Consider the following 14,327-nt stretch of genomic DNA (forward strand, 5'->3'; position numbering starts at 1 on the left):
AAACAGGAAATTCTACAGCTCAATGGACGCTTGCAGTTTGTTCAGTTGCAAATGAAGGTCTCATGCACTACATCTTTTGGGGGGCCAGATCCCATTACCTAGAAGTCAATTTGGATTCATCATTGACTAATATGCAAGCAAGACTGGACACTTGACTATCAATAGTTTGTATTAGAATAAAAAAAGAATCTCAGTAGTTTCATGCGATTTTTTTTTTCCAATTGACATTGCTACTACATGTCCCTGCATGACAGGATTATGTACAGGTATATTAGCAGCTATGATTTACTACTTCTGCAGTAAAGATGTTGTCCAATGAAAAATGACTTACCAATAGATAGATGTCCTCTGGAGGAATTAATTTAGCATGTTCTAATGAAGAGCTTGCTGATGATGATGCACAGTAGTTTAAATAATAAAAATAGCATTTTTTTAAAAAAAAATGTTTTATTACTTTAATTTTGGGGGGAAACACTTTCCAGTATTTGATTTACTTGACATACATACACACACACACACAACCTTTTTGTGATTTAGAATTAAACCTGAATGTTGTCCTTGAAACAATACAAATGAGAGTACTGTATTGGTCCTCAGATCTAGGTCTACCATCCTGATTGAAGAAAAAAAGTGCACCTACAAAACCATGTAAGTTGGATGGCAAAATATGTAGAATTATCACCAGCAAACACTTAGGGCTACCTTAGTGATTCTCAACTATTTCCATAATATGACACCATGTTCCCACAGAGGAAAAATAATTTGGGGCCTTCTTATCTAGCAAAAATTAAAGGTGGGCGGGGAGGGGGAGGTGATTACAACTTTCCCACAAGTCCTGACCCTCAGGTTGAAAATCCCTGGACCTCATGATATCCATGTATTAACATAGAGGAATGGTCTGTTGTGTCACCATAGTTGCATGTATAAAACAAACGACTGGCCTGTCATAATATAAATATGCTCTAAGTCAGAGGTTCTCAACCTTTTTCTCTTGGAGCCTCTCCCCCCCCCCCCCCACACATATACTATAAAAACTCCACAGCCCACCTCCATCACAACAACTGTTTTTCTGCATTGTTGGGGGGTAGAAAGCAGGGCAATTGCCTGGGCCCCATGCCACATGGAGCCCTTCAGAGCTAAGTTGCTCAGGCTTCAGCTTCAGCCCTGAGTGGCAGGGCTCAGGGCACTGGGCTTCAGCCCCTTGCCATGGGGCTTCAGCTTTCTGCCCTGGACCCCAGCAAATCTAACGCTGGCCCTTTTTGGCAGCCCCCCAGAAACCTGCTCGTGGCCCCCTAGGGAGCCCCAGACCCCTGGTTGAGAACCACTGCCCTAAGTTACCATATGTCAGAGCTAGACTGAAGATTTCACTGCGGGTACCTGAGCCCCATGTAGCTCTGTAATGAATGTATATGATCAGTATAGCCTCTCACAAGGAAAGTTTTAATAACGTCTGAAGTTTCAAATGCAGAATGTGACTGTTTCTGTGACTTAGATGAGATTTTTTTTTAATTTAAATACCTTACAGAAAAATTTGATAGTCACATTGAGTTTAGTCTTGTAACTTTCTCATACACTTAAATAAGTCAAATACACAGTGCACCGATATACAGCAATATTTAATTGCCTCTCACATCCCACGCTCAGCACAGTGTGCAATAATTATCTGTTGTACTCCAGGAAGAATTCAGGAGCACAATACAATTGCAGTGCACAATAAATGTCAGTGCTGTTTCTCTCTTTAGGTCACTAAAAGTTACTACTCTGCAACTTGTGTTTTCATCTTCAGTGGAGAACTGCAATATAGCAGCATCAATGTCTACTAGCAAGGGCGCTGGGCATTCATAAATCAGTGCAGCTCTGACTGCTAGAGAAGCAGAACAAGAGAAGGACCCCATTGCCAATTTTCCTGGTCTGAGGGTGAGCACTTCAACCAGTCAAGTCAGCCTCCTTCACTGTTTGGAAGATACAAAGCAGCTTGACTGTCCTCTGAAGCAAGGTAGTTTCTCTCCTTTTTGGATGAGTGTGTGTCTCTCTCTCTCTATATATATACACTGGCACTCACATATTGGTTCTGTGTGTGTGAGAGAGTGAGAGAGAGGGTTTTATACATGGGCTCAGCATTCTCTGTTCTATTTACAGAACTCGATAAATAGAAAATGGAAGAAGGAATTGTTGTTAGCATATCCTTGGTTCCCACCCCCACCCCTCTTTTATCGCCCTCTGCCCTGTTTGCAGAGCAGAGCTGACCCCCAGACTCACCTGTCGTCGTTTTGCCATCCTTGGTCTCCCAGCAGCAAATCCCGAAACCTATACCTGGGAGGAAGAGGAGGCACCTCACTCTCCAGATCCACCATCCTACTCTGGCAGCCAAAGCCTCTCCCTCGCGGCTCAGATAGCAACAATCCGACAAGGAAGCAGGGAACCGAACGGGTTGCCCCAAGCCAGTGCCGGCGTTGAACACACAAAGGGAGAGAGCAGCCTCGAGTCCTGTGCTGGAAAGGGGACGCTCCACAGCATCGGAACCCGTCCCAGCCTCCCTTGCAGAAGAGAGACCCGGGGTCGAAAGTTATTTTCTTGCAGCCGCCGCTGTTCGCAGCCTTTCCCTAAGAAGCAGGTGCGGCGGACAGGCAGGGACCAGAGCTGCATTAGATGCACACACAGCTCGCAGGCTCTGGGTTGACAACAAAGAGACGCCTGCCATACGCAGCCATGCAAATGATATTTGGAGCTGCCGCTGGCGGGCCAGCCAATGCGATTAACTCTCATTAGCATAGCCCAGGGAAGGTGAGGGGAAATCTCTCATCGCCAACCAATGGGATTAAATATATTAGCATAATGTGGCTGTGGGATTTTCTCAATTCCAGACACAGGGCTGGAGCAGCTGCAGAGCCCTGCGGATGCAGGTATGGCCTCAGGGATGTCCAGAAGTCTCCTTCAGAGAGAGGCATTGCACCAGATATGGATATACAGGGCATGTGTAACCCTGTCCATCCCTACCCCAGGCATACCCCTGGTTTAGGGGACCTCTACACTCAGGCTGGCGCAGGGGAGGGGCAGAAGCTGGGTGTGGCCAGGCTGGAAAAGAGAGACGAAGCACCTGGACGGATCTGTGTCCTTCAATACAAACGCCCTTAAGGGACTAGTTAAATTGAAGTATGGGGTTTCCTAAATTTCCACCCACAATTCCCAGAAGAGACAGACATTTTCTTCCACAATACCAGCAAAAGCCTTACAACGGCAGCACAGTTCCTCGGGGATCTAGGAACCATGGGATGCACTTCAAAATCTTTCTCTCCCACTAATAGGTCTAGTGCCAGTGTGGATGCAGGGTGCTTAGATATTGCATGGGACTGGATTGTTCTTTTGCAGTGTGGTTGCACGCTCCCAGGTCAAATGACTGACTCAATCCTGGTAAATCTGTAGTGAAGACACACTCATAGGGGTCCCTGCACAGGTTAATCCCTGAAGGGAGGAGGCACAAACTGCCTCCCCTTGATTCTGTATGCCTGAATCTGTCCCGCAGTGTACTTGTGGCACAGAGCACTAGGAGAGGCAGGATATCCAAGGGAAGTGTACATTGTCTATTTTAACAGAACAGTTTGGCTTTTGTTTCTTTAAAGGGGCACCACCAACTTGAACAACACATTTCCAGCTGACAGCGCTTAACTAGTTTTTTTTTAAAAAAACTACATCTAAGATCACTGTAACTGCATATGACCAAAGAAACAAATTCTCTATTTTGTCATTGTGTTTCCTTTGCATCTTGTATTCCCAGTATATGTGTAGTCATTTCTTGGATTTTGCTGGTGGTGTATGCTTCTCCCCTGACTCTGCAACAGGGTGTTTAATACTTACAGTAGTAGCAGCAAAGAGAGAGGGAGGAGCAGGGAGGAGCCATAGTAAAGATAGCTGAACATCTGATGCCATATGTAATATTAGTCCCCCACATTTGATTTCCTTCACAATCTACTTTATTCTACTAAATGCAGCCCTTCTTGTCACTTCAGCAGCAAAAAATGAAGCATAATTGTCTTATTTCCTTTTCTTTCTAGCAGCATTCAAGATCTTTATTTATCATTACGTTTTAATAGTTTTTAAATAATGGGTCTTATTCATTCCAGTTTTACACTGGTGTAACTCCGCTGAAATATTGCCACTACCAGTGTTATAAAATAATCAGGCTACAAAAAAGTCATAGCATTTTTTTTAAAAATCATGAGATGAAAAGAAATAATAATTTGTAGGAATTTATTTGGCAGCTGATTATTAGCATTTAGAGTTCATTCCAATTTGCATGTTTCCAAGTTTGCTTCTATAACCATCAGGACTAGAAACATGCCTCCCCCCCTCCCCCCGCCCAAAAGCTGACATTCTTACTTAAGTGTATCCCTCTAGGAGCTGGGGCTTTAAGGGAAAAAAAGCAACAAATATTGGAAGATTTATGAGGAAATCATGAGAGTTGGCAACACTGCTTTAAAGTGAAATATCCCAGGTGAATGAGGCTCAGTGGGCCTGGCTTTGTCACTTTGCCTACTTTTTCAAACTGATGAACTCCGTGAGCCCTTTCTGTACTGTATGAGGAGCTGAAGCCTCAATTCGTGTGTGTCAGGGAGGAACTTCTAAAGAAAACAATAGATGATATCAAGCTGGGAGGGGTTGCAAGTGCTTTGGGGGACAGGATTAAAATTCAAAATGATCTGGACAAACTGGAGAAGTGGTCTGAAGTAAACAGGATGAATTCAATAAGGACAAAAGCAAAGTACTTCACTTAGGAAGGAACAATTAGTTGCACACATACAAAATGGGAAATGACTTCCCAGGAAGTAGTACTGCGAAAAGGAACCTGGGGATCATAGTGGATCACAAGCTAAATAGGAGTCAACAGTGTAACGCTGTTGCAAAAAAAAAAGCAAACATCATTCTGGGTTATATTAGCAGGAGTGTTGTAAGCAAAATACAAGAAGTAATTCTTCCATTCTACTCCGCACTGATTAGGCCTCACCTGGAGTACTGGGTACAATTCTGGGCCCCACATTTCAGGAAAGTTGTGGACAAATTGAAGAATGTCCAGAGAAGAGCAACAAAAATGATTAAAAGTCTAGAAAACATGACCTATGAGGGAAGATTGAAAAAACTGGGTTTGTTTAGTCTGGAGAAGAAAAGACTGAGAGGGGCCATGATAGCAGTTTTCAAGTACATAAAAGGTTGTTATAAGGAGGCTGGAGAAAAAATGTTCTCCTTAACCTCTCAGGATAAGACAAGAAACAATCTGCTTTATTTGCAGCAAGGGCAGTCTAGGTTGGACATTAGAAAAAAGTTCCTGTCAGGGTGATTAAGGACTGGAATAAATTGCCTAGGGAGGTTGTGCAATCTCTCATTGGAGATTTTTAAGAGCAGGTTATAGTAAGATGGAAATAAGATGAGGCCCTGAAACATAAACCCTTGTATCAGAGACCCGGTATGAGGCCTAAGGCCTGAACTAAAGTAATGGTCAAGCCTTTGTTAACATAAATCAAAGTTAAACTGTGAGCCAGAGACAGGCCCTACTCACAGAAGCTAGCAAAGAAAGGCTGATGTTGCAAAAATACACATACCTAAAAGGTACTGGACACTAGAGATATAAACATATGCCAGGATGATACCAGAACACTCCGATACTTACACATTACACACAGATAACAAAGAACAGGTGGACCCATCCTAAAGACAGGGACAAAAGGGTAATATGATGGATAGAGTTGTTTTGTTCGAATCAACATGTGAAAGGTGAGAGGTGGCACCTTACTTCACAGAGGGGTTATACTTCAATACGTCAGGAATGATGTGTAACTTGTTTGTACCTGTGTATAAGAATGCACCCCTGAGGAGTTGTCTTTGTCGGGCCTAGGGGGCAGTGGTGAGTCCCGCCACTGACTGAACTGGGAACATATTGTCAGGGAACACATATGTACTAGCAGAACTGTAGACATCTGATCCGGGGAGCTAGAGACTGTGTTTCGTTTGGCAATAAACGTGGCCAGGTGCCTTCATACCTTATCAGAGTCTGTGGTCATTGGGGTTTCTCTCGGGGTCTGCTGTGCCAGCTATCTGCGTTGAGCCAGGGCAGCACGCAGAGGGAACACACTCATGCAGCCGACTGTTATCAACATTGGATAGAGCAGAGTACCACACTGGTGAAATCTGACGATATTGGTGACCCCGAGCTGGTGAGTAAGCGAGCTGTCTGCTGTAGGAATCGCGATCTAACATGACAGAAAACCATGAGCTGAGGAACCCCCTTATCCCCTCCCTGCAAATCCCACAGAGTTTGATAACTCATGGACCCACTGGATTGCCAGTAAAGGGCGTCCATATGAATTTTAAAAAGAAAGTGGGGAAACATGGACTGGCATATGTAAAGCAATGGTAGAAACAGAAGCTCTAAGAAATAATAACAAAAGTAAAAAAGCTAGAATTTTGCAATTAATGTCCATGGCAGTAAGATGACTTAAACAACACAGCAACATACTGGCCAGGCAAGTAATGGAGAAAACCAGAGAAGTAGAAGAGATAACTAAAGCCTTGGAGGAAGCAACCCAGGCAGTCGAGCACTGGAAAGCCCAAGCTCTTTTAACAGGGCAACAGGTGATCCAGACTCATGATATGCTCGAACAGATAAAGCAGGAAAACAAAAAATTGGAGAGCCATGGAAAACTTGCAGAAGAAAAATGTGCCGTCAGCTGTTATAAATATTTGTGGTCAACAGTAGGCTTCAGGTAGCTACCCTGTGCCTGAAGAACAGGAACAGAAATGGAAAAAAGTGGCCCTAGCAAAATTAAAAGATGAAATGGTGTCCACTGCATTGAAATCTGATGACACAGGTTAGACAAACACCTGTCAGGAATTGTCTAGATAATACTTAGTCCTGCCTTGAGTGCAGGCGACTGGACTAGATGACCTCTCGAGGTCCCTTCCAGTCCTATGATTCTGTGAAAACCAATTGCATTTGTCCCTTTGAGAATTTTAGTGAGTCCTCTTATATACAGAGGTGGTAATTTCCAGGCACTCCTGCTTCTCTTCATATATATCCATTCTGCTTTCCAGTCTGGCACTGTCATGCCTAAGCTCACTAGTTTCCAACAGCAGTTTTTTGTTAATTCATTATATAGCAGATGAGATTTAATACTGGTGACATTTTTAGAAAGGCCAGAAATATCTTCTAAAACTGTTTCCTGTGTCAATATCAGCTATAGTTCTGTGCTGCTTTTTTTACCACTATCTGTACTGGTGCTGTTGTTTTGTCATTCAGTGATGTTAAAGTGAGTCATTTGACCACACTTGGGCCTCTTGTTACCTTTTCCCACCACTGGGCTCAATTTTTAATTGCTCACCCGTTATCCTGGTAGTTAATTTGAGCATTTGTGACTGATATATTTGTGCCTCATCCTGCAAATATTTAGGCACATGTCCTGTTATATCAACACAGCTACTCATGTGCTTAAAGTTCACCATGTGCCTAGTGTATGCCCAAGAAATGATATTTTCTGATGCATAGGAGTGCAGTAGGCAGAAATAAGTATCTTTCAAGGTACAGTGTGAACCTCAAACCTCTTAGAATTCTTTTGAAGGGAGGGATTTTTTTAACATAATTTATCATAGAATCATAGAACTGGAAGGAACCTCGAGAGGTCATCTAGTCCAGCCCCCTGCACTAGTGGCAGGACTAAGTATTATCTAGACCATCCCTGACGGGTGTTTGCCCAACCTGCTCTTAAAAATCCCCAATGATGGAGATTCCACAACCTCCCTAGGCAATTTATTCCAGTGCTTAACCACTCTGACAGGAAGTTTTTCCTAATGTCCTACCTAAATTGCCCTGCTGCAATTAAAGCCCATTGCTTCTTGTCCTATCCTCAGAGGTTAAAAACAACACTTTTTCTCCCTCCTCCTTATAACAACCTTTTATGTACTTGAAAACTGTTATCATGTCCCCTCTCAGTCTTCTCTTCTCTAGACTAAACAAACCCAATTTTTTCAAACTTCCCTCATAGGTCATGTTTTCTAGACCTGTAATCATTTTTGTTGGTCTTCTCTGGACTTTCTCCAATTTGTCCACACCTTTCCTGAAATGTGGCACCTAGAACTGGACACAAACTCCAGTTGAGTAGAGCACAGAGTAGAGCAGAAGAACTACTTCTCATGTCTTGCTTACAATACTCCTGCTAATACATCCCAGAATGATGTTTGCTTTTTTTTGCAACAGTGTTACACTGTTGACTCATATTTCTCTTGTGATCCACTATGACCCCCGGATCCCTTTCTGCAATACTCCTACCTAGGCAGTCATTTCCCATTTTGTATGTGTGCAACTGATTGTTCCTTCCTAAGTGGAGTACTTTGCATTTGTCCTTATTGAATTTCATCCTATTTACTTCTGACCATTCCTCCAGTTTGTCCAGATCATTTTGAATTTTAATCCTATCCTCCAAAGCACTTGCAACCCCTCCCAGCTTGGTATCATTCGCAAACTTTATAAGTGTGCTCTCTATGCCATTATCTAAATCATTGATGAAGATATTGAACAGAACCGGACCCAGATCCGATCCCTGTGGGACCCCACTCGTTATGCCCTTCCAGCATGACTGTGAACCCCTCATAACTACTCTCTGGGAACGATTTTCCAACCAGTTATGCACCCACCTTATAGTAGCTCCATCTAGGCTGTATTTCCCTAGTTTGTTTATATACTATTTAAAAGGTATTCAATCAAAAATGTGTTTTTTAGATTAGTCCATTTAAAAAAAGTGACAGTACCCCTTTACATAATTCATTCTGAGTAAATTTTTCAAAAGCATCTAAATTCTACTGAAAGTCAATGGACTTAGGCACATTTGAAAAATTTACCTAAAATCCTCTTTCCAAAAGAGTCTGAATGATAAAAGAATCTGTGATTAACATTTTCAAAAATGATGTTATCATTTAGGAGCTGGCATCCTATTGACTTTCAGCAAGACTAAAGCTTATAAATTCTCAGTGTCTTGTCAAAATAGGACATAGGCTCTTAAATCACTTAGCTGCCTTTAATTGTTTTCCTTTAATTGGAGAATCTCAAAGCACTTTAAAAAACAAAGAAATCCTTAGAGCACCACTTCGAGATAGGCATTATTATCCACAATTTACTGATGGGGAAATGGAGAAGTTACAGTAAATTATTATTTATATTACCTTGTAGTCTAATTATATGCCAAAGATCACACTGCAAGTTGGTGGCAAAACCAGGGATGGAACCCACAACTTCTGTTGCCTAGTGGTATGAGAAAACCAGTAAACTATGCTTCCTCCCTGCAGAGAACTATATTAGACACTTAATACAAGTTAAGAGAGAAAATCACTAGATTGGAACATGAATATAACAAAACATATCAGAAAGAAAGGTTAATATTATTATCCAAGTTAGAATAATTATATATCTGGATGGCATCTTAATATTTTATTTAAATTTTATATTAGAGTATAACCTCACTAATTTATACTGGGTGACCTATTGTGAATTACTGAAACCTCACTAATGTATACTGGGTGACCTATTGTGAATTATTGAATTTTGCAAATTAGTATATAAGTAAACCCACACAATGAATGCATGGATAATGTATCAAATGTGTACTTTGCACATGCATTTGACAAATATAGTTTAGTTTTAAATGTTTATAAAAATACTTTTTAGTATATAAGGAAATATGATGCATATTTTTAAAAATAAATAAAGTCTAAATATGACACCTTGCTATACAGGGCTGTTCAATCTTGAAGTGGAGAGAATCACTGGTTTTGTGTTTTTTCTGAGGGAGGAGGAGGTGTGGGGTGAGAGAAAAGGTTATGGGGTGTATTGATATAGTTTGAATTGCTGAGATTTTACTGCGAGGAGTTAATAAAGCTTTAATTTGTTTGGTTTATTATTCTTGTAGTTTAACTATTTTTTCATCCTATTCAAATTGCTCTTAAGGATAAGGTGGGTTAGGTTCAGACAGTAGAAAGAAAATAAGAGAGAATAGTGGGGAGAGAAGAGAATTTGTGACTGCATTATCATGGGGAAAAATAAGTTGAAGATTAGTGAAAGGAAAATACTAACTTATTACCTTACTGAGTATGAAATTATTTGCAGTGTTGTTGTAGTCGAGTTAGTCCCAGGCTATTAGAGATACAAGAAGAGTGAGGTAATAATATATTTTTTAATACACCAATTTCTGACTTGAAGAAGAGCTCTGTGTAAACTTGCAAGCTTGTCTCTTTCACCAACAGACGGTGGTCCAATAAAAGATATTATTTCATCCACCTTGTCTCTCTGAGTATAAAATTATCATTAGAGGTATGTGTACTGAAGCTCATTAGTATGTTATGTTTGGCAGTCACGTTATGCGGTAATCATAAATATTTTGAGTGGAAAGTGTCAACTTTTCCATAACGATAATGTTCCAAGTTTCTTTAAATCATTATTGTAGAATGGGGCAAAGCTTTTCTTCCTGCAGTCTATCAAATTCTTAGCTGTCAATATTAGGTTACTGATAAGGGTTCTATATAAATGTGTCAGAGAGAGCATTGTTGGGACGCTTACTAGTAGGTAAATCTTTGAAAGGGGCAACAAAAGGCCACTTATTTATATAATCGTAGGACTGGAAGGGACCTCGAGAGGTCACCTAGTCCAATCCCCTGCACTCGTGGCAGGACTAAGTATTATCTAGACCATTCCTGACAGGTGTTTGCCCAACCTGCTCTTAAAAATCCCCAATGATGGAGATTCCACAACCTCCCTAGGCAATTTATTCCAGTGCTTAACCACTCTGACAGTTAGGAAGTTTTTCCTAATGTCCAACCTAAATTGCCCTGCTGCAATTTAAGCCCATTGCTTCTTGTCCTATCCTCAGAGGTTAAAAACAACACTTTTTCTCCTTCCTCCTTATAACAACCTTTTATGTACTTGAAAACTGTTATCATGGCCCCTCTCTGTCTTTATTTTCCAGACTAAACAAACCCAATTTTTTCAATCTTCCCTTATAGGTCATGTGTTCTAGACCTTTAATAATTTTTGTTGCTCTTCCCTGGACGTTGCAGAATTTGTCCACATCTTTCCTGAAATGTGGTGCCCAGAACTGGACACAATACTCCAGTTGAGGCCTAATCAGTGCGGAGTACAGCGGAAGAATTACTTCTTGTGTCTTGCTTACAATACTCCTGCTAATACATCCCAGAATGATGTTTGCTTTTTTTGCAACAGTGTCACACTGTTGACTCATATTTAGCTTCTGGTCCACTATGATCCCCCACATCCTTTTCTGCAGTATTCCTTCCTAGTCAGTCATTATGGCCTATAACTATTCCTGCTTCTGCTGTGACCTTGACGATCTTACAAACTAAGTAGATTTGGGTCAACAGTTGAGTAGGAGTCCTCCAAGCAAAACTTTAGGTGCTGTAGGAATTGATGCTAGTGATTCAGTACATGATAGTGCTAGCTGGGGACTGGGATTTCTGTTCCTCGGGCATCGGCGGGGGGAGCAGCTCAGAATCAGGAGAAAAAAGCAAAAATTCTGAAATTTCTTGTGAAATAAACATTTTGAAATATTTAAATGTGGGCCCATCAAAATATATTGCATTATATTAAAATATTAAATAAAATATTCACATATTACACGTTATATATAATCAAATTAATTTTAATATAATATGAAAGTGTAAATTAATTATAATGACATTTCTAGGATGAAATATTTCAACCACCATCAAAATGAAACATTGCAACATTTTCAAAACAAAATGTTTAGACTTTTCCCTGTCAAAAATTTTTCAGTGAAATTGATACATTCCCACAAAAGTTAGATTTAATTGAAACTGCATTTTTCAATTGACAACTGTTTTCTCAGATTTTCTTTTTACCAGCTCTAGTAGGTGGCGTTCTGCTTCTGCATCAGTACTGAATAAGTGTCCTAGCACAGTACTGGGGCACACTATTCTTGGAAACTTGCCTTCTTTCAGATGTATAAAATCAAGCTCCTGACCAGGTGCAGTCATTAAAGCTCCTACTGTCATTTTTCCAACAGTTGGAATATTAACCTTGTTGTCCTGACCAAACCCAACTCAAGTTCATTCACAGATCTTTAAGATCAAGAGGGACCATTATGATCATCTAGGATGAATCCTTTATAATCTCTACAATTTGAAATGGATGAGGTATTCTCCATTTTCTGTCTTAAATTAGTGGAAAATGGCTCCAAATTTGCACTGTAGGTGTACAGTAAAAGCAATGGCTCTGTACATGTCTGTGCAACTAGTTAGGAGCTCAATTTGGCATTCTGGTTAGAAGACTTCCAGAGATTTTTAGCATTCTTGTCCCCTCAAAGTGCAGTTTCAAATATGCTGATAAAAGCTAGAAAACTGCTGCCGTTCTCAGCACACAATCTGTGTTTAATATTTTTAGGATTATACTATACTAGTGTTAGGGTTCCTGGGGGTATGGCACCATCACATTCCCCTCACCAAGATAGCAATTCTCTGGATTACTGTGCCCTCCAATCTCTGTCAAGCTCTGAACTGCCTCTTCCAATCTGTTTCAGTGAGGCCTCTATTTTGCTCCCATGACACAGATCCCTGATTAATAAATGTGGTTGCTATGCTCCCACTTCTTACTACTGTCATTAATAGTAGACAGGATAGATGGCAAACTCAGAGAGGGATGCTGCTCTTTAAAAATGTGGTGCAATATGTACTCTTCAGTAAATTCATGATCAAAACAATTCTCCCAGAATTAACCATTTCTTACCATACTTCTGTACAGAGAGGGCTCTGTGGTCACAACAAGCTGAAACTCTGTTGTTTTGTCCCCTCCAGCCTCCCAATAGCCTCAGATATTGATGGGCTTTGTCTGGGCTGTCAGGGAGGAAAAATGCCCCTTGAAGGAGTGTACTCCCTTTCTTGTGGGAAACTCAGCCGCAAGTCTGAGTACTCTTTTCCAACCAGTCGTGCACTAATAGCAGGTTCATCGAGGCCAGTAATTCTCAAACTTTTGTACTGGTGACCCCTTTCACATATCAAGCCTCTTAGTGCGACCGACCCCCCCTTTATAAATTAAAAACACTTTTTTATATATTTAACACCATTATAAATGCTGGAAGCAAAATGGGGTTTGGGGTGGAGGCTGAGAGCTTCCGACCCCCCATGTAATAACCTCGCAACCCCAGAGGGGTCCCGACCCCCATTTTGAGAACCCCTGATCTAGGCTATATTTCTTCAGTATGTTTATAAGAAGGTCATGTGAAATAGTATCAGAAGCCATACTGAAGTCAAGATAGATCACATCTACTGCTTGCCCCTATCCACAGAGCTTGTTAACCTGTTAAAGAAGGAGATTAGGTTTGTTTGGCATGATTTGTTCTTGACAATCCATGTTAACTGTTACTTATCAGGTTGTTTTCTTCTAGGTGCTTTTGATTATTTGCTCCCTTATCTTTCCACTTACCAAAGTTAAGATTGACTGGTCTATAATTCTCTGTCTTGTCCTTTTCCACCATTTTATAGATAGGTATTGTATTTGCCTTTTTCCAGTCCTTTGGGATCTCTCCCGTACTCCACAAGTGCTCAAAGATAATCGCTAATGACTCAGAGATCTCTTCAGCCAGTTACTTAAGTATTCTAGAATGTATTTCATCAGGCCCTGCTCACTTGCAGACATCTAACTTGTCTAAAGAAAAAGAGTACTTGTGGCACCTTAGAGACTAACAAATTTATTTGAGCATAAGCTTTCATGAGCTACAGCTCACTTCATCAGAATGCATCCGATGAAGTGAGCTGTAGCTCACGAAAGCTTATGCTCAAATAAATTTGTTAGTTTCTCAGGTGCCACAAGTACTCCTTTTCTTTTTGCAGATACAGACTAACACGGCTGCTACTCTGTAACTTGCCTAAGTAATTCTTAACTTATTCTTTTCCAACGTTAGCCCTCAGATCATACCCCATTTACACAAATGTTCACTATGTTAGTCATCCAATCACTTCTAACTTTTTTGGTGAAAACTGAAATGAAAGTCACTTAATAGTTCGGCCATTGCTATGTTTTCTTTATTGTCTTTCCCTCATCATTGTAATGGGACTACCCTGTCCCCTGTCTTCCTCTTGCTTCTAATGTATTTGTAAAATGCTTTCTTGTTACTCTTTATGTCTCTAGCTGGTTTTATTTCCTTTTGTGCCTTGGCTTTTCTAATTTTGTCCCTCTATGCTTCTGGGGGGGGCGGGGGGGTATAGTAGTCATCCTTCATAATTTGACCTACTTTCAACTTTTTGTATGACTTTTTTTTTTT

General features: G+C 40.7%; 1 protein-coding gene and 1 long non-coding RNA gene across 2 annotated transcripts in view; one reads left to right on the plus strand and one right to left on the minus strand.

Annotated features, from left to right (window-relative positions):
* Positions 1-133, plus strand: part of LOC140916561 (uncharacterized) — a 202,387-nt gene extending 202,254 nt beyond the window's left edge. Inside the window, exon 3 of the long non-coding RNA XR_012160547.1 lies at positions 7-133. This is a non-coding gene — a long non-coding RNA (uncharacterized lncRNA). The remainder of the gene's footprint in view (positions 1-6) is intronic.
* KCNT2 (potassium sodium-activated channel subfamily T member 2) overlaps positions 1-2,355 on the minus strand; it is a 286,523-nt gene extending 284,168 nt beyond the window's left edge. Inside the window, exon 1 of the mRNA XM_073358218.1 lies at positions 2,260-2,355. Within this exon, the coding sequence (XP_073214319.1) occupies positions 2,260-2,354 (95 nt within the window). The 5' untranslated portion in view covers position 2,355. The remainder of the gene's footprint in view (positions 1-2,259) is intronic.
* Between the last annotated feature and the right edge of the window lie 11,972 nt (positions 2,356-14,327).

The sequence above is a fragment of the Lepidochelys kempii genome, chromosome 8 (assembly GCF_965140265.1).
Source record: "Lepidochelys kempii isolate rLepKem1 chromosome 8, rLepKem1.hap2, whole genome shotgun sequence".
In the NCBI taxonomy this organism is placed as follows: domain Eukaryota; kingdom Metazoa; phylum Chordata; order Testudines; family Cheloniidae; genus Lepidochelys; species Lepidochelys kempii.